The following is a 20,301-nucleotide window of genomic DNA, read 5'->3' as shown; positions in this document are numbered from 1 at the left end:
GGATTAAAGTTGGGATCTCCAGCAGGCTTTAACTTGAGAGCAATATCCCCTGCTTATCTGCGTTGGGTTCGTGTATGCCCTATTGCAATGACTCAGAAGCACACGTGTGTGTGTGTGTGTTGTGTACACACGTACTCCTTGAAAATAAGCGAAGCTTACTTGTAGGTAAATGAACTGGGGTTCTCTGGGACCAGGGCCCTCGCGAATATACTGCCAAAGTTTAAAAACCACGACATGCTAAGCATATAAGAAATAAAATAAATGGATCTGGATATTCCTCCCTTGTTAGGTTATTCCTGTTATTTTAATCGAAAGACATAAGTTCACCAACAGGAATAAATAAACCCGTTAACTCCCCCCCCCCAACCGCGGGAAACCGTACCCTAACAACGTTAGAGAACATCAAAAGCCTCTTGCTAACAACACCATCTCCCCAATCGGGCAAGAGAACCTTCTCTCAATCCAGCCTGCAACGAAACATTCGGAACGAAATGCCTCCTAAATGCGTGCTTGCGCGCCTAAAATATGGCTCTTCTGTATCCAGGCATCATCTTTAACTTCGGTTGACTCCCAGCACACACATGTAAACGTTAGCTGGCAACTTTTAAAGTGAGCGAACGACGGTGGTAAAGACCTGGGTCCTGTTGGCGAATCTCCCGTAGGAGTGTTTGGACAGTGGTGTTATGGAACGGAGAAGGCTATTTTTTACCCAAAGTGATTTATTTGCCTCCTGTCCCAAACTTGTCTGTTTTTACGTTCTAGACCTTTACTAAACGGTCCAACGCCCCCCTTCCCCCCTCTCTCTGTGTCTCTCTCCCTCTCTTTCTCTTGTTCTCTCTTTTGAACAGGTCCCCTCCTATTTCAAATTGTACTTCTCCATTATACCTTCAGGACCAGGAGCCTAGGAACTGGTGAGTTTTAAGAAAACACCACTGACCTATTGTGGGTCCCGCCTAAAGTGCAGCAGCAGCAGCCCCTATCCCATACCAGTTTCAGAAAGACCTTAAGGATTTATTCAAGGCCTCTCTCTCTCTCTTTTTAAACAGAAAGTTTGATACTTTACATTCTGCAGTTAATCGTTTTGCTTTCTACCCTGGTCTTGTTTTGAGCCTCTATTCCATGCATCATAGTCCTCAGCATGTATGTCAGAAGGACGACCTGGGACTTACTCCCTAGCGTTTAATTTTCAGCCTTATATAGAGCAATCCTTCTCGGATGTAACCCACATTGAGTTCAACGGAATTACTCCCAGATATATACGCATGGGATTGCAGCCTTAAGTCTTGGAAGGACTAATAGGACAGTAGACCTGGAAATTCAAAAAGACAGCATTAAATATACACACAATGCTACTAATTTGACTTTTTAAAAAAAGAAAAAAGAAAAAAGAAAGGGAGTGTTTATGCCAATAAAAAAGCGAAGTGCTCGCCCCTCCTGAAAGTTACGTTTACCATCCGTGGAGGCACTACTTATTGTCCAGCAGCAGACTTTTAAGTTTCACCCGGAGAATTCCACAGGACGTGTTTTGCCAATGAAGTTCTTCTTGGATACCATGGTTCAGTTGAGCGTCCAATCTCAGGATGGTCTTCCAAAGCAGAAAATAGCCCACCATCGCATGCAGATCTAGGATTTATTTTCATAACTCATAAAAAAGCCAAAGTGGACAGGAATAAGGTAACATTGTCCGGGTGGATAAAGTCACTTGCAATTTTAGGCATGAGAGACAAAGTTAGGTCTGAAAAGTTAAGTGAAAAAGTTCCCCCCAAACAGAACCATTCTCAAAGATGGGGAGCACCAAAAACATCCCAAGAAAGGAATGAGCCAATTCCAGAGTCCACTCCCTTTCTGAATGCCAGTTTCCCCTCGATTCAGCAATTACCCCCTTCAAGGTAGAGGTGTAAAAAGAAGGAGGGGGAGAGGATAACAATAGCTCTCCTTTCCTCCTCTTCCTCTGCCTCGCACGCACGCACCCAAAAATGTGCAGACATCTCAACTTCTTCCTCCCACACTCAGTTTGTAGCGGCAGCTCCCTTTCAGGTCAGCAGCAAAAGCAGAGCGAAAACGTTTTTGTCTTGGCAAGCAAAGCGCCTTGTGTTATGAGCAGGGAAGGGGGTCATAAATCTTGAGTGACTTAAAGAGACGTCACCTATCTATCTATCTATCTATCTATCTATCATCTATCTAATGTTAAATAACTTCCCTGTGTCATGTGAACGTATCACATTCCTGCCCCAATCACAGTCGCTTGCAAGTAAATCCCAATAAACTGAATGAAACTTTGCATCCCAAATGTTCAGCATAACATGATGAGAGGTACCGGAAATGTAGATCAGTCAGTCTTTCTTCTTCCTTCCTATGTGTGAACGCTTGTATTATGGGTGGCATCTGACTAAGCCATACTCAGAGTAGACCTATTGACATCAATGGTCTTTTACTAATTGAAGATTTCAGCAGGTCTGCTCCGAGTTTGACGTGCTCGAATGCAACCCATAATGCATACACAACGTGAGCATTCAGGGAACCAATAGCACTCAACTAGGTTAAGTATATAAACTTTCTAAAACTTTCCCTTTCCTATCCTTTCATGTCATCCAGAAGGTTTGCAAAACTTTTCAGGGAGGTGCTTTCAAGAGCTGTTGTTTGTTTTTGTTGTTTTGAAAATGCTGCTTTCTTTTGCCCCGTCTCCCTCCCCTTCCCGCATACGCTTGTCATAATAATTAAGTCAAATCGGAGGGTTATGCAATCCATTTTGGCCAGGGTGGGGTATAATGGAGGCCTGAGAGAGTTATCCCCCCGCTTGCTCTGCTGAAGAAATTGGGGGGAGGGGGGAGAGAGAGAAAGATAGAACGAAAGAAAGAAAGAAAGAAAGAAAGAAAGAAAGAAAGAAAGAAAGAAAGAAAGAAAGAAAGAAAATCTGCCTCTGTTTCAAAGATTTATTAGCATAACCTGACACCTAATTGCGAAGTACGTGAATCAATACAGCTTTTGCTATCCTGCTAGGCCTCTGTCCACCACCTCTCCATTTGCATATTTCCTTTCCACTCCTGACGCCGTCAGGAAGCAACCTTGGCGTTTGCCCAAGCCCTCCCAAAGCAGGAGGGAGAAGAAGAAAAAAACCACCCCTCCGTTCCCCCCGCCCCCAGAAACGAAATCTCTACATCTCTCTCTCCTGAATCCCCCCTTCAACCCCTCCCCCTCCCGCGCTTTCTTGTTTTAAATTGCCCGGTTTAACAAAAATAATAACTGAATGTTATTATTATGTCATTTAAATCTCAGTCTAAGCATTCCTTGTCGAGGATTTCATGTCAGCTATTCTTTCTGTTTCCCCCTCCTCTGTACCCTGTCTCTCTCTCTCTCTCTCTCTCTCTCTTTCTCTCTCTCTCTCCCCCTCTCTCTCCCTCTCTCCCTCTCTCTTGCCTTCTGCTGTTAAGCCAGAGGCCATTGTTAACCGTGAACAGGGCGTACCAAGACTATAGGGCAGCCACAATCAAAGGATTCCCTATACATCTTTGGAAGGCTGTCTAGCATCTTGTGGTTCCTACCTCTTCTCACCTTCCCCCCCCCCCGCACTCCTCCCCAAACGGATTGAGAAAGAGAGAGAGAGAGAGAGAGAGAGGCGAGAGAGAGAGAGAGAGAGAGGACCCGAGCATCCCTCACCGTAAGCTCCTATAGAGATGTCCCCCCTCCTTTTGGCGTTATGACCGGATTTCTCTCTCTAGATATTCCTTGAACATTAAAAAAAAAAGCACGAGGAATGGGGGGAGCTTTCCTCGCTTATTGATTGCGTTGCTTGCTGGCTGCGAAAATATATTATGTCTGCTCGCCGCGCTGCTCTCGTCAGAGGCTAAGGTAAGGTGGACCGAAATAGGCTATCAGTTTGTGAATGGCGGAGACCGTGTCTCCATGATTTATAGCTGTATGACTCGCATCGCGGTTCATGAAGAGTTCACAAGCTTTAAGCTTCCTTCCACGCAGCGTCTCTCTCTCTCTCTCCTCTCTCTCTCACTCTCACCCTCTCTCTCTTCTTCTTCTTCCCCCCTCCTCCCCTCCCCTTCTTTCTACCCCCCTTTCCCCCCTCTTTTTGCTATTCTCCCCCTTCTATTTTCCTCCCCCTTTCTCCTTCGCCTTTTCATCTAGAACGCTTTCTTTCTCTCTCTTTGACGTGGTGATTTTCCCCCCTTTAATTTTTCAAGGGGAAAGCTCTAAATGTAGTGAACAATTTGCTGTGAACTGGAGAGTTGTCCGGAACCATTATTATTATTATTATTATTATTATTATTATTATTATTATTATTATTATTATTTATTACCTTTGCCCTACTATGGAGAAATACACCCTAAGGAGAAAGGCTCTCTGGTTCTCTCCCATAACCAGAGTAGGACTGCGAATTTTAGAATTATTTTTCCAACATGGAGGTTAAAGGGAGCTTTTAATACTATATTTCCCCATGCTCCACGGCCTTACTTCGCCTTTAACGGGCTTCTAGATTCTTGGATTCACTCTTAAAAAAACAAAACCCAACAACCAATTTGCAAAATAAATAAATAAATAAATATCTCTCTTGCAAAAGTTCCCGAGAAGAGAGGCTTTTATTTAGAATCCAGGTTCCTCTTCTGGAATAAAAACGAAACTTCCGAGAGAGAGAGAGAGAGGGAGAGAAGGAGAGAAGGAACTTCTGCAGTTACCATTTCGGAGGACTAATTTCCAATGCACTGTTCCTATTTATTATTCCGTTGGAGATTTCGGGGTGCTTTTAAAAACACACGCATATCCCAACAACTACAGCAACAATTCCTTGGAGTAAATCATTTACGATTCCACCCGTCTCCGACTAAGATAAATGACCGACATTTGGGACGTGTTGAAAGATGAGATACAAAAGGGGCGAAAAGATCTTTGCTACTGAACGCTCAGACCACTTTGGATTCCTTTTCGAGAAGAGTAGAATGGGAATTAATTTTTAATGCCCTGTTTAATTCTTCCTTTAAAAGAAGAAGACATTTGCCTCCACCTTCTCATAGGCCTTCCAGAGGTCCCAAGAAATCCAAAACAAACCAGCGAGGCCTAGTAAAATTATCATTATGGCTGAACCGCTTAGTCAGTTTCAGCGAACCCAGTCTTTTAATATCGAATTAATGATTATTGCGTTTCTTTTTTATTTTTAATCAATCTATTGCGATGAGAGTACTCGACTGTTTATGTCTGCTAAGGAACAGCTGAAATAAGACAGCAACTCCTATCATTCTTTCCAGTTAATACATAGCAAATATTTTAACAGCCTGCTACTAGAAGGCAACGGTGGTATCTAATCCATGGAACATACGAAAGGATCACAACATAGACTTTTAGAGTTGCTGTTCTGCAAACTGCAGAATTTATACAGGCATAAACTGAAGAGGAGGAGGAGGTTCGTGGAGGAGGAGGTGGGGCATGTGGTTGGGTATGAGGTCTGAATTATATTTAGGTTTTGAAGTGCATAGATGTAGGGAAGTGTGTGTGGGGGGGAGGTTGCTCCTGTTGTGTGTGCGTTCCTATGGTCGGAATTGACCAATATTGGGTCACAGTATTATTTTTCATTCTGTAGGGGAGTATAATAGATTGTAGCTCACTGGGGGGGAAAGCATTTGAAATGAAATACAGAATACAGTGAAACAGGATTCTATTTTATTCATCCTTCCGTGTGTGTGTGTGTGTGTGTGTGTGTGCTTTCTCTACTGATTTATTATTTGACCCATTAAATAATTCTAGACTTTTTGCGCCCTTCCAACATAGAGAAAATTAATGTTTCCTTAGAAGGATACATCCTTTTTTTCTTTTTGAGGGAGGAATTTCCCCCTCCCCTCCTAAATAAAGGGAGGACAAACCAACCATAAAAGTTAAAGGGAAAGGAAATCAAGAGAACCAAACGGCCTGGTGGCAAAACTGGGTTGTGTTTTATTTTGTTTAAAGAAAGGATGAGAAGCCATAGAAGGAAGCTGTTTCATATATATATAAAGACAAGGCTAGCACCTTGGGAGTCGCAACTGAACCAGATTTGTTAAGGGCTTGCAGGGAAGAGTGGATTCTATAGCCTGTTTCCAAACTGTAACGAGAGTTGCAAAAACAATATGGAAAACAGTATCAATAGCGCCAACATCAAAGAATTAAACACAGGTCTCTAAATCTGACAACGTTCCCAGCCATCACATCTCTAAATTCAGCGCACTAACGCGGCAGTCCTATATTTACACTTTTCTGGGAGTAAGCCCCCTTGAGCACACTGGGACTTAATTCCGAGTAAACATGCCTAGCCTTATGCTGCAAGTGGACCATTTGGCAGAATGTCAGAAGCTGAGTTCAGTTTTATGTTTAACATTTAAATGTTGATTTAATAACATGGATCCTGGTCAATTTTAAGGTAACTGATTTTATTTTTTTTAATCCTATTACCCAATCTATACTTGTACACTTTATATTATTTTTCTGAGGTTCCTTGTTGGGGTGGGGGTCATATCAGTAGAATATTAAATTATAATACGAATTAAACTTAGAAGAACTTGATAATTGCATGCATACAATGTGTTTGTGTGTGTGGATAGATATAAAAATGATACCACCGGTACAGAAGAAACCTATCCAGTATGGATCTACCAAGTGACTTCGCATCTCAAACTTGCACTATGCTTATCTGGGAGTCAGCCCCGATGGGACTTTTACTTCACAGCTGGGTTTTATTTCTGCTCGGGCCCCTTTATTGGAGGTTTCGCTCACGGAAATTGACGGGCTTGAGATTCGCGTGGAGAAAGCCAAGACTCTATTGCTTTCTTACGAGTGGGGGTGCGCGGCGAACTATGTCGACTCCTTCCTGTATGAATGTGTGTGTGTGGATATTGACAGTGTTATGTATGCAGGCAGGCAGGCACCTATGTGCACACCTTAGAGAGTTAGATTGGATGGCCTATAAGAAATCATCTCTTCCCCCCGTTGGAAGATATCTATCCCGATCTCAGCAATGGTTCTTGAACAATACCAACCCAATTGGAAAGAACAAAAGGACAATACTGCTCAGGGGTCGGTTTTAGTGATCCAAGCGGGCATGAGGAACCCCTTTCCCCTTCTCTGTGTTTTGTCCTGGAATAGTTGGCGAGGCTGCTCCAGGGGAGAAGGGGCTCGCCGAGAGGCGCGCCTAGGAGCGCCCAGGCAGCATCTGCTCTCCGCTCCCCTCGCGCGTAGCAGCCCGAGCTATTCATGTCACGAGGCTTTTCAATGACCAAGATGGATTCATAGGCCGTGCCGTATTATTGTGTGTGCCTTTCTAACCTTTCAGGTCAGCTTGCAAAAGACACCGGGGAAGGCCTCCTCACCACGTGACCTTGGGGGTGCCAATGTCCTTCCATGAGGGGGTCAGCCAGAGCCTGGTAGCAGCGCGCGAGAACCTCGGGGAGCCCCAGCGATGCAGAAAACAACCTACTATGACACCTCCACGCTCTTCGGGGGCTACTCCTATCAGGGAGCCAATGGGTTCGGCTACGAGGGCCCTCCGCCGCAGCCTTTCCAGCCTGCAGCTCACGTGGAGAACCACGACTACCAGAGGCCGGCCTGCACCCTCCAGTCCCTCGGCAACGCCTCCCCTCTGGCCAAAACGAAAGACCTGAACGGGAGCTGCATGCGCCCCAGCCTGCCTCAGGAGCACCATCCGCCCCCGCCCGTCTCGCCACCCCCCAATCCTATCACCGCCACCAACAGCAACAGCAGCAGCAGCAGTAACGGGGGCGGCAGCAGCAATAACCACAGCCAGCCTGGGGGGGTCAAAAGCGCCCCCAGCAAATCCAGCCTGGGCTCTAGTAACGCCGCTCTCGCCAAACAGATTTTCCCCTGGATGAAAGAGTCGAGGCAAAACTCCAAACAGAAAAACAGCTCCCCCAGCGCAGGTATCTGCTTTTGGAATATCCACCACCAATGTGCATAAGACACACACGCACACAGCTGCATGGGCACAGTGGGGTCAGGCTGGATGGTGAAGGAGCCGAGTGTCCAAAGCTTCCTATCTGGAGGAAGATGGGGGTGGGGGTGGGGGTGCTGAAAGGATATGTTGATGCATGCAATCCAAAGGGCAAGGCCCATTGGAAGGAGAGGGGCTCTGAGTCCACATCAACTAATTGCAGCTGTACAAAGAGCCTAATAATAATAATAATAATAATAATAATAATAATAATAATAATAATAATAATAATAATAGCAGGCTCCAAATGTGTTACTTTGAACCACTGCCAAGGCAGGGATTATGCAAAGGTTCCAGCTTGGCATATAAAGAGCCATGGGTTAAGACCTTAGAGGAGGAGCAAGACATTGGTGGCTCCAAAAAGCAGTGCTAGGCCTGCTAAAGACCCTGAACCGGAAGTTGATGTAGAAGTGGGGAGTGGCCTGAAGACTTAGACTGGGTGGGGTGAGGGTGGCAGGCAATAGAAGGAGCAGTAGATTAAGGTGTTGATGGTAAGATAAATGGGCTTCTGGAGTGTGCAAGGAAGGCAAAAGAGCAAAGAAAGTGGATAGGGAGACTTACTTTGCCTACATGCATCCATAGCTTAGAGAGTTGCATTGGGTCTTCAGTCTCTCAAAGAAGGTCATGGCTTTGAGGGTCATCTGGATATTAAAGCCAGCCTGGGCTAGTTCCGCCGCCGCCACCCACCCACAGTTTCTGTCCCAAGTGACAGTGATAACCAGGCTGTGGTTGAAAGCACTCTGTTTTTATGCCAGATAAAATTGGCTTTCATGGATGCCAGTTGCTAAACTCAGGGCTAGTCTACATATGCAGCAGAGAGAGGTGGCAAGATAAGAGTGTGCCACTTTGGGCTACAGGTGGGAGGAACATTTTGGAAGGTTTTCTGTGCTTGTTCTTTAAAACTGCCCAGAAACTAAAAGCAAGTGGAGGAGAAAGTTTCTAGCCTTCCTTTCTTCCTTGCAATGATTTGTTGTTGTTGTTGTTGTTGTTGTTGTTGTCCTAAAGGCTGATCCCTGGCTTGCATGCTGAAGTGTTGCAGTCTGTTCCATCACCTCAGGACTCTGCCATCTTATTCCTACTCTCGGTCCCTTGCAAAGTCTGGCTGTCATTGGCTCAATGCCTGGTTTTTATCCCTGACAAAATGTGTTTTCATCAAAGCCCAAGAAGTGTGATGTACTCCATTTTATATCTCATCGGCTTAGCATGGATGCTCACTAATACCAGCCAGAGAGTAACTGATTTGTTGCAGTGCTAAAGGCTACTGTTATACCATACTCAGGCAAAGTTGCTTTTTTCTGTCTATCTTGATATTTTGATGAAAGGTGTATTAAAGATAGCAGGATTTATATAGGACAAAACAGCTGCATGACTCTGGATGCCATCCTTAGGATATATACATCAGAATTCTAAGGATATTAACTTGGAAAGAAGTGTGAGTGACTTCAGTGGAACCTACTTCTAAGCAAACTTAGGATATGGCTCTTATTTGGGAATTGATTCATTTGTCCTGCTTGTGGGTTCCCTAAGGAATCTGACTGGCCACTGTTGTAGGGATGCATATGGAAAATAGAAGAGTATATATTTCTTAGATATTATCCTTCTTGACTCACATTTGTGAGTTTGGCAGAGTACATCCCTTTGTCAGCAAAAATAAGGAAGCTAGCTTTAGCCTTTTAATTTAAGTAATTCAGGATGCTTTACTGCAGACTGGATTTCCTGTTATTTCCCCCCTTTCTTCTTCTTAAAACAATAAACATGCAAAACAGTCTTCTTATAAGTAAAGATAGATATACTCACTCAGTTTCACAGTAGCAGTCTTGAAGCAGGCTTAAAATATAGCTACAGACATATATTATAGTTTAGATTAGACTTGGAGTCTGAGCTGTGAACTCCGACTCAGCACATGTCTTACATCCCTAGTCACTGATGAAGCATCAAAGGGAAGAGATCAGATAGCAGAGAGAGAGAAAGAGAAAGAAAGAGAAAGAGAGAGAGAGAGAGAGAGAGAGAGAGAGAGAGAGAGAGAGAGAGAGAACAGGTTGGGGGTGTGACCAGTTTATATAGGTTTTGCCCCTTTACCTGGCTGGACACAGTGGGAGTGGCTCTCACAGGGAGAATTTCCTGTAGACTCTGAGATCCAACTTCCTCTGTGTGTGTGCCTTTCTAGCAATCAGAAGTTGTTGGTTTTGACTGCCTTATTTTAGATATCCCACAACTGTGAGAAGAGAATGCTGGACTACACAGTCCACCAGGACTCTTCTTCCTGAGTGAAAAGGATTTGTTTTCTTGGGTAAGACTATCTTAACCAGTTTTCCATGCAAAGTTCCTCTGCATAAGATGCTCTAGTAGTGAAATATGTGCGATGTGTACCATGCAATTTGTGTGCACAATTTGTATAAAATGAAGTGTTGCCATTGCACAAAATGCACAGAACTGGATTAGTGCCTGAATTAAGGCTGCAGCCAATTTGAAGTATAATTTGGGCCTACAAAGAAGCTACATTGTTTTGGTTGTGACATAGTTTGCAAACTCGCAGCCTCTTTTTATTCATGAGTAAATCTTATACTGTGGCGCTGGGGCTGATGAACTTTGCCTGTATCATCTGTGTGGAAGGAAAAAGCATTTAAGGAGACAAGCAGATATTGAGCATTCTGAAACTGATCTGCCTTACTTAAGACAAGTTGCCAATGATAAACAGAACAATCCAAAGCAAATACGTGATGTTACTGACTGTGAAATGCACTTACCTGGAAATAGACAAGTGCTCAGGAGTTCTAAGTAAATGCCCCATTTCTCATGGAAATCAATAAGAGCTTGGTAAATTGTGAGTACCTTGTCCCATTGATTTCAATGAGAACTAAGACTGCAATACTAACCCCACTTACGAGTAAGCCCCATTTAATTCAATAGGGTTTTCTTCTGAGTAGGCAAGATTAGGATTGCATTCTATGTGCAACTAACTTTGTGTGGATTCAGCCCACTTTCTTTAAAATCACAGTGCATTCGAAGTTTCAGAGATTCCCACATGCAAGCACACCAATTGATAACACATCACTGCATGCCTTACACCTTTGGGTACACAATTCTTAAGGAAAATGAGATTACAGTATATGAAGATAAGATTACAGTATATGAAATCCCAGTGTCTGATCTACAAGGATTGTTTCATACACCATGTTGCAATCAATGGATGACGGACACATGAATTTCTCCCAGCATCTGCTGTTCCCCTTCTGAGTAAATGATAGAAGAATCTTTCCGCCACTTATAAAACATTTCCCTTAAAATATTACATTTCCACATTTCTTCTCAATGTTCAAAAAGTGGTTATATTCTTTACTGTGGGAATGTTAAGGAAGGTAGGAGAGGATATACAGTCATACCTCTTCTTGCGAAATCTTCAGGTTGCATTTTTTCAGGTTAAGAACGCGGCAAACCCGGAAGTGTTTACTTCTGGGTTTCGCCGCATGCGCACATGCAGAAGCGTTCTGCGTGGTTCGCGCATGCGCAGAAGCACCACTCTGGTTGCAGACTTTTCAGGGTGTGAATGGCACCCTATAACTTATCGTGTTCGCAACCAGAGGTACCACTGTATTGTTTTGATATTATCCCTCCTCACTCATGCTAGTGAGTAAACAGCACATTCCCTTTGCAGCTTATTAAAGCAAGTTGATGATTTGTTAGAATCCTTTAATTAAGCAATCCAGGCCAGCTTGTCCAGTCTGGATTGTTTCTGGTAAGTGTCCCCTTTATTTCCCTCTTAAAATAATAACACAACACAGTCTTCTTTAAAAGTAAGAATAAAGTTTTACTCACTTTCAGTTCACAGCAGTAATCTGAAGGCAGGCTTTATCTTGTGGTTACATTAAAAAGAAGTCTGAGCTACATCTCAGACTTTCTGCTTGTGGGCCACATCCTATGTGAAGTTTGAGTCATGCGCTGGGTAAGAGCCAGGAGAGTAAGAGTCCAAGAGAGAGATGGTTGTGTGACCAGCCCTTTTATCTGGTCAGCTAGGGTCACGCCCATCTACCTGGTCACATACTGGGAGAGGAAGCTCCAGAGCAGGTATGACAGGAAGTCCTCCCTGTCTGGAGCCACATTCCCCTGTGAATCCATTCTAGGCAACAGGGAAATGTTGTATTTGACTGCTCTAGTAATAATACATGCCACTTTTATATCCTGTGAATGTCACAAACATTATGTAGTCAATACAGACCTAAGTTGCTAAATGAGCAATGAACATTTACACCCATGTAGATATTTCTTTAGAGGTACAGGCACACACACATATAAATAACAGATACAGACATCTTTGGGTATATTTATCTTATATGCAGTTCTCTCAAAAAAGTTAAAGTATACACATGCAGTAGAATGAGGTGGTACTTCTGAGGTAGTAAAATGGACTGCCCTACTTCAGAAAATGTGCGGTTTTTGTACATTTTTTTTGCAACTGCTTGCTTACACAATCTTCATGCATGCCAAGAACTAGCATAGTAATGGGCAAAATAGGCTAGAACCTTCAACACATTTTTTTTTCCTGTAGTGAGTTTCCTTGGGGGCAATTAATCATAAATGGCACTCCAAACTGCACTCTGCAGTTGCAAAACTTGATGTAGTTGCATTACATCAAGACACTACCACTACATTGAACTGGGCCTGTGCTCCACTGATTTACACATGATTTTACTTCCTGCAGCTAGGCTGCAATCCACAGCACTGGACTCAGATGCAAAACTCCCCTCTCCTGGGAATGTGTTTCACTTTTAAAAAAGGAGATGTATTGGGATTCTGGTCTGTATGAAAAGGATGAATCCTGCACATGAAAGTTTAACACACACACCCCATATCTGATGTGTAGAAGTTGGTTTTAGTTCTTGATGAAAAAGGCCCTCTGCACATGCTCAGAGGCACTCTATTGTTTATCCAATGTTTGGCATAGGAAAGAGGTTCCAAATTTCAGTTTTGGTTGTAGGAACACATGGAGCACAATCAAACATGCAGTTCACAGACCTCCATTGCAGTGAAATAAAGGCTGCACAAGAGACCTTCCCACTAGATTAAGCATAGTGTGTGTGTGTGTGTGTGTGAGTGAGTAAAAGAGAAAGAGAAAGAGAAAGAGAGAGAGAGAGGGAGAGAGAAGCGAGAAGCTCATTGGCAAGTATATACTGACATTTGTGTCTTACACACGTATGTAGAAGGGTGCATGTGCTTTTGTGGGTTTGTTTAAATCACCCAGAATAACAAGGACACTGACACTGCAGGCCTGTGTACAGGAGCGCCTGATTAATTTTGCTTTCCAAACACTGCCCACTTGCCAGGCGTAATTTCCTTTGAAAGGGTCTGCTTCAAAATAATCGACTCCCAAATAAATAGCCTCGGATTCCTTTTCTGCATGACATGATCAAATTTTCATAAAGCGAGGGGGCAGCTTTGGAGAACAGAACTCTTAATAAATGACATGATTATGGAGTGGGGGAAATGGAAGGAGGAGGGGAGGCTGCAAGTCTTCTCGCCTGTTGGAGGATTTATTAAGAGGCCTGTGCATTCAATTTTCTGCATGTAAGTAATTATCTCTGATTTCATTTCCCGACCTCCTCTCCAGAAAGCTGCAGCGGCGAGAAAAGCCCTCCGGGCAACTCGGCTTCCAAGAGAGCCCGCACGGCCTACACCAGCGCCCAGCTCGTCGAGCTGGAGAAGGAATTCCATTTCAACCGATACCTGTGCCGGCCACGACGGGTGGAAATGGCAAACCTGTTGAATCTCAGCGAGAGGCAGATCAAGATCTGGTTCCAGAACCGGAGAATGAAGTACAAGAAAGATCAGAAGTCGAAAGGTTTGGGCTCTTCGTCCGGGGGCCCATCCCCGACGGGGAGCCCCCCGCAAGCCATGCAGTCCTCGGCGGGCTTCCTGGGCGCCCTCCACCCCATGACCTCGAACTACGACGCCCCGTCTCCGCCCTCCTTCAGCAAACCCCACCAGAATGCCTACGCCATGCCCACTGCCTACCAAAACCCCATCAAAAGCTGCCCCACCCAACAGAAGTACGCCAACACGGCGCCGCCGGAGTACGACCCGCACGTCTTACAGGGTAATGGGGGAGGCGGATATGGGCCCCCCAATATGCAAGGCAGCCCCGTGTACGTGGGCGGGAACTACGTGGACTCCATGCCCAACTCCGCCCCGTCGCTTTACGGGCTGAACCCCCTCCAGCATCACCAGCCAGCCAGCATGGAGTACAACGGGGGGCCCCCCCAAATGGGCTCCAACCAGCACCATGGACCTTGCGAGTCACACCCGACTTACACAGACCTTTCCACCCACCACGCTTCGACTCAGGGTAGAATCCAAGAGGCGCCCAAACTGACCCATCTGTGATGAGGAGGGGCCAGATCGGGTGGGGGGGGGGAGTTAACAGACAACTGGGACGTGGCGGGGGTGGCTGGGTGGGTTGCATCGGTTTGTTGGTTGTGTTGGTGAGCGCTCTCTCTCTCTCTCTCTCTTAAAGGAACAAACAAAAAGCATTTGTGTTGAAACCCTTTAGGAACCCGTCAGATGTTATGTGCCCTGCAAATCGGAAGGGTTACCTCCTGCCTCTTCCTTCCTTCTGGCCCAGCCTACTATTGTCCCCCACACCCTGCAAGAGGAGCAGGCGGGAATCGATGTTGATGGGGGGGGGCGGGGTGTTGGCTTTCTAGGGGCAAGGAGCTAAGCAGCTCGCCTACCGGTTTGGGAACCTTTTGGCCAATCCCATCCTCAGAACTGGGGTGAGTGGGGGAGTAGCTTGTGTTTCCTGTGGGTGGGACAAAATGCACTCTGCACATACAGCACAAAGTCCTTGGCAACTTTCGAATCTGAGCCCTCCTGTTAAAAAGGGGGGAAAGGAGGGGAGCAGATCCCTTGACTGGGCCTTAAAGGACCCAGTTTCAATTAAGTCCAGCTGATGGCCATCACTTAAATGGAATGTTGTGAACTCAGTGAGGTTTCTCAGTGAGGAATCTTCTTTCTTCAGTGGGCAGACTGAGGTGGCAGGGTTCTGGACAGTAGCTTTTCAAACTGCAGGGATGTGTGTGTGTGGATCATTTTTATTAAATGCTCCTGCCCCCCCCAAAAAAGTTTTAAAACAAAACCCTGCCTGTAGTGAACTAACACATATTCCTGATGTACTAGGTTTCTACATGCAGGGAGTGTATTTATCTTAAATGAGGGAGCATTTTAAAATGCAGTTCCCCATATGCAGTTTGAAGTGGTGTAGCTGAAGAACTTTGCTAACCCACCTAGTTCTTTTACTGTAGAATTACTCTTACTGCCCCCAAGTAAATCTACATTTTAAGCATCCTCAGTTGGAAAGACGTTCCACTGAGACCAGCGAGACTTCCAAGCTAGAGCATTTATGGTTGTGTGTGTGTTTATAAGGCTTGTAGCCAAGCAACAGTAGCAAACTTTCACACCACACCATACCATACCACACCCCACAGAGCAACCCCAAGACTGAGTCCTGCATGCCACAAAATCAGGGCTCCAAGCCCACCTCTTGAAACCACCCTTTGGTGTGTAACTACCCGGGTGGCAAAGAACTCGCCTCCTCCTTCCTCTTTCAGGATCATGGGTGGGTGGAGTGACGATACCAAATGTTGTCACTGCCAGTTACTCCCAATGAAAAATGTGTGGCCTTGTGTATATGCCCTAGGCAGACCATAAAAAAGCTGGCAGAATAATTTATTGGTATAAATTGATGTAGCTCCTTTCCTTTAATACAGATGAAACTGATTAAAATAGGTTGCTCAAGATTATCCTACAGCTGTCAGTCCTCAAAGTGCTTGCTTTGGCAATAACACTTATTGAAAGTGTTGGAGTTGATGGACACAATCGGGGGCGGAATGCTGCTGCAGATCATGGAAATGGAACTGGCAGACTTTCTGCTCCTTTTTGGCATTGTGTCCATAAGAATACTCTTCCCAGACCTAAACACCATTTAGGCTGCTCTCTTATACAGGATATGCTTACCTGGAAGTAAATCTCATTGAATTCACTGGGAGTTCTGAGTAGGCGTATGTAGGATTGCACCACAAATTGTAATAAAAACCCATGGGGAGGGGGGAGAAATGCATTTATCTACAATCTTAGACTACTAAGTAGGTGTTGTAGAGACAATCAGGTACACATTTAGATACATAGATATCAGACAGCCAGGCCAGTTAATACTGAGCAATGAACTTGCGGGGGGGGGGGGGGCTCACCAGTGAATTTAACCCCCACTTACAATACACTTTTCAAAACCCGACAAATATATGGACAATTCCTGAAGTCAATACATCCATTCTCAATTTGCATTTTCAACTAATTTTGGTCCTAGGGTTTCGACACAAATATTCTGAATGTAGAAAAAAATGAGGCTGATTTTTATTTATTTATTTTGCGGGGCGAGGAGGTATGGAAGAATCAAACGAAACAGATAGTTTAATTCCTTTCCTTTTTTTAAGGGTAAAAAAAAACCCCATACAACATGTACAACAAATTGTGGTCGTAGTAGATCGTGAATACACCAATTATTCTTAAAGAAGGCGCTTCCGCCCCCACCCCACAGCTAACCGCAAAAAGGGTTTCTTTGAAAAGAAAAAGTCTAAGACGTTAAGTGGGAAACCGCCTTCCTGAAGTCTTCCAGTCCCTACTCATCTCCACCACATACAAACTGTTGAATTTTCCCTCCTAAGATGGCTCTCCTCCCCCTTGACCCCTTTTCTCCGCCCACCCTACAGCCTCATTATCTAAAAACACCACCCTTGCTACCTGTGTTCCTCTCCTTGAATCCCCACTACCTCCGTCAAGGGTTGGGGGAGGGGGAGAGAGAAAAAAGCGAGGTGCCCTTTTGCAAACTAATTTATACAGCAAAACTGGGCTTAAAAAAGAAAACAGGGTTTTTGTGCAAAATGTACAAGGGGGCGACATTATGAAGAAGAAAAAATAGAGACCATTCCCCTTCCTTCCTTACTTCCTCCCTCCCTTCCTTCCTTGCGAAGTGGTGGCCTCCCCCCGTTTCTTTGGGGTTCGCTATGGGTCGGGGGAGCCTCACCTCTAAGGCGTCTTGCGTTTCTTTGCGTCTCTTTTCTTGAACGTGAAAACAGGGTATATTTGAACAGAAACTGTTATGTCCTCCAAACGGAAGCGGAAGGAAATGGCCCTTTGGGGAGGGGGCGTGTTTCCTGGCGCTTCCTCTTTGGCCTGGCATCCTTCTTGCACTTAGAGTTTACATTTTAATGGGTATATATACCAACTTTTTGAAGGACACCCATTGGAGACGTCTTTCAATGGGATGTGTGCGCGTGTTCCGGTGAACATTCATATATATAAATATATATATATTATATATTTATTGGTTATAGCCAGTTTTAAACTATTTTTCCCCTTTTGTTGGTTTTGTATTATTTATCCCCAACATTTATGTATTTATAAGAAAAAATATGTACTTTTTTTTTAGTATTTACTTGTTATAAAGGAATATGGTGTTTTTTCCTTGTCATTGTACAACCAGTTTTTTCATTTTCTCTTTCTTTTTTTAGTTATTGTAATTTAGGGAAAAGCCAGTAGTTACCTTCGTACTTAAAATAATGTGTTTAGTTCTACTGGAGGCATGAAATCCGAGCCAGGCTGTAATTGTATAGTCCTCAGTTAGAAGAACTAGCTAAACCCTTCCTTTCTCCTCTTCCTCCTCCACCACCACGCCCTCCTCCTCTTTTTTGAAACATCTTTCTTTGTTCTTTACAGTAGATAACTTTATTTATTTCCTTAAGGGTTGTCTGTTGAACAATTCTTGAATAAACTTTCTGTTCTTAATTGGCTCTTGTTCCATTGGTCGGGTTTGAAAACAGGCAGAAGAAGAAAAAAAAGCTTTGGAGCTGTCAGATAGGGGAGGGGGGGGTGGAAAAGAGAACAACACGTTTCATTTCTAATTTTTTAAGACATTAACGAGAAAGACATTTATCTATTTCCTTCTCTCTTGGTTCTCCCTTAGGTTATGACTGTCACTGCTTTATTTTTACAGCTTATAAAATCCGAGCACTTTCTCCTAGATGATTGTGTTTACTTAAAAAGTTAATCGCTAGGGGGTTCATTTCTTCTGCAGCTCCCCCGATCTCCGCCTTGTCTCTCTCGCCCCCCCCCGCCCCGTTTTCCCTTCCACTTTGAAAATCTTGTTCTAAATAGTCTCACGCCAATTAAAATTACCCCTCATCTTTTGTGGATACAAAGAGGTCCGATCACGTGCCGTCCAGACTAAACAGCCATTGGGCCTAAAATGAAAACAAAGGAAAATGATTAATCATAACAAAAGGCACACACGGGGCTATCTGGCTGAAATTAAGAGCGGGTGTGTGTGTGTGCGGGGGGGGGGAACCTATCGTGAAATTAAATCGCTAAATAAAACAAGAAAGGAGTTGAAGGCAGATGCTGCAGCAGCCGTGGAAAGGGCGGGGGGGGGGGGAGGGAACGTGCCACAGCGACAGAGATCAGATAAAGGCTCTGCTAATTTGTATTTTATGCTCTCAACCCTTAAGAAAACTTATTTTTACAAGCAGCGCGTTTCCATAAAACTTTTATGATGTTGGAAACCGAATGTAAACGGCCTGTCAAATTAGAACGTCACGTTTATGTGCCTGTAAGAGCGATTCAGGTCGAAATGCGAGCTTTGTGGAAGTGAGAGCTCGGGGCAGGGCCGGGAAGAGACCCCGCCATTCTCTGGCTGCGAAGAAGGTCTGCTACCTACTCCTAGTGCTACGACGACCAGCCCTGTTGCTGCTCCGTCTCCGGCAGCTCCCACCACCACCACCATGACTCCTCCTTTATTCCATGCTAAACACTGCTCGGCGCTGTACAGAAGGAAAGTCACTCACTCCCCTGGTGCCCTCACGTTCTTTCTGCCTCCCCACCTTGAATGAGCCTTTGCCATTTGCTTAAGGGAGGCTTCCTTTGTATAAGAGGAAGGAGGATTGATTCCTGACTCTACTCTGCCCAGTTGGGGAGTGAGCAAGCACGCTCATTTCTGGAACCCCTGGAGTTGGGTTTGTGATGTGGAGACTTGGAACTGAAATGAAATACGGACAATGTGGGGGATTTCAGAAATTTAGGGGGACTTGTTCAAGGCCTCTGACCCCCAGTTACTGAGGATTTGGGTTGACCTATCTATGCATCATTACACTTATACCAGAAACCCAAGTGCAGATAAATTCTTTAGGCACAGGAGGCTGCTGGTCTAATAGATGGTACTGACCATTTTGGTGCTTCTGTGATACAAATTTGCTGCTCTGGTATAATGGGGAACTTGTGGTCCTCCCAATATTGTTGGACTACAGTTCCCATCAGCCCTGACCATCACACATGCTAACTCCTATCAGTCCACAACATTTGGAAGGCCACAGGTACCTTATCCCTGCCCTAGGATATAATTGGATATTGACATAAATTGGATATTGTGGATTATTCATATCCCGTTTTATCAAAGTGGTACCAGGTTTGCGCAGGATATATATAATACACATTTACTCACAGACTATCCAGCCCAGTATGGATTTCCTGACTGGTAGCAGTGTAGTACCTCTCCAAACCTTGTGAGAGGCCTTTTTCCAATTCTGCCATCTGAAATACTGTTCGTTCACAATGTCAGGGATTATGGAAGGAATATGAAGCCCTACCACTAAGCCATGGTCCCTTCAATCATGGTCATAGCCCTGATCCATATGTTGCTATTACGGTGGTATGTTTTCCATGTATCCTAACTTTAAGATACAGAGGCCATTTCTGTAATTTGGAATCATATGGACTGGATTATCACCATGGCTCCTTTTCAGCACTTCTAGCCACTTCTGCAAGCTGCTTGTGGGAAGGGACATTGTGGGAAGGAACCAAATTGTTTGCATAGTTCAGCTTTACCTAGGGTCAAAATAGATGCTACGGTGGTCATAAGTACAAAGGAACCTGCCTTATTCTGAGTCAACTCATTGTTCCATCTAGCTCAGCATTGTCTATATTGAGTGGCAGTGGCTCTCCAGTGTTTCAGCCAGATGTCCCCACCTGGAGATGCCGGGGATTGAACCAGGGAGGTTCTGCATGCAAGGCAGATGCTCTGCCACTGTGCTATGGCCCTTCCCCACATGACTATCCTTGGCCATGTGTTCCATCACATATAAATGCACCTGCCATGTTAGTTGGCCAATTTATGTGTAGAATTAGCACCAACTGCTGGCACATTTGCTTTGCATCTCAACAGGGTAACTCACATGGTAAGCATAGTTATATATGATAGGGTATGCATGGATCCCTTATA

General features: G+C 44.6%; 1 protein-coding gene across 5 annotated transcripts in view; it reads left to right on the top strand.

The window, feature by feature from the left end:
• The window catches only part of HOXB3 (homeobox B3), a 40,456-nt gene extending 24,162 nt beyond the window's left edge, over positions 1-16,294 (top strand). For 4 of the 5 annotated variants that reach the window (XM_033168984.1, XM_033168980.1, XM_033168982.1 and 1 more), the window contains 2 exons: positions 7,308-7,911; positions 13,588-16,294. In XM_033168984.1, the coding sequence (XP_033024875.1) occupies positions 7,434-7,911; positions 13,588-14,360 (1,251 nt within the window). In that variant the 5' untranslated portion in view covers positions 7,308-7,433 and the 3' untranslated portion in view covers positions 14,361-16,294. Of the gene's footprint in view, positions 1-2,853; positions 3,850-7,307; positions 7,912-13,587 lie in introns of those variants that run through there. The other variant, XM_033168983.1, reaches the window with a different exon arrangement.
• The last annotated feature ends 4,007 nt before the right edge of the window (positions 16,295-20,301 follow it).

The sequence above is a fragment of the Lacerta agilis genome, chromosome 14, assembly GCF_009819535.1.
Source record: "Lacerta agilis isolate rLacAgi1 chromosome 14, rLacAgi1.pri, whole genome shotgun sequence".
Classification (NCBI taxonomy): domain Eukaryota; kingdom Metazoa; phylum Chordata; class Lepidosauria; order Squamata; family Lacertidae; genus Lacerta; species Lacerta agilis.
This window is presented reverse-complemented; position numbering and strand designations above follow the sequence as displayed.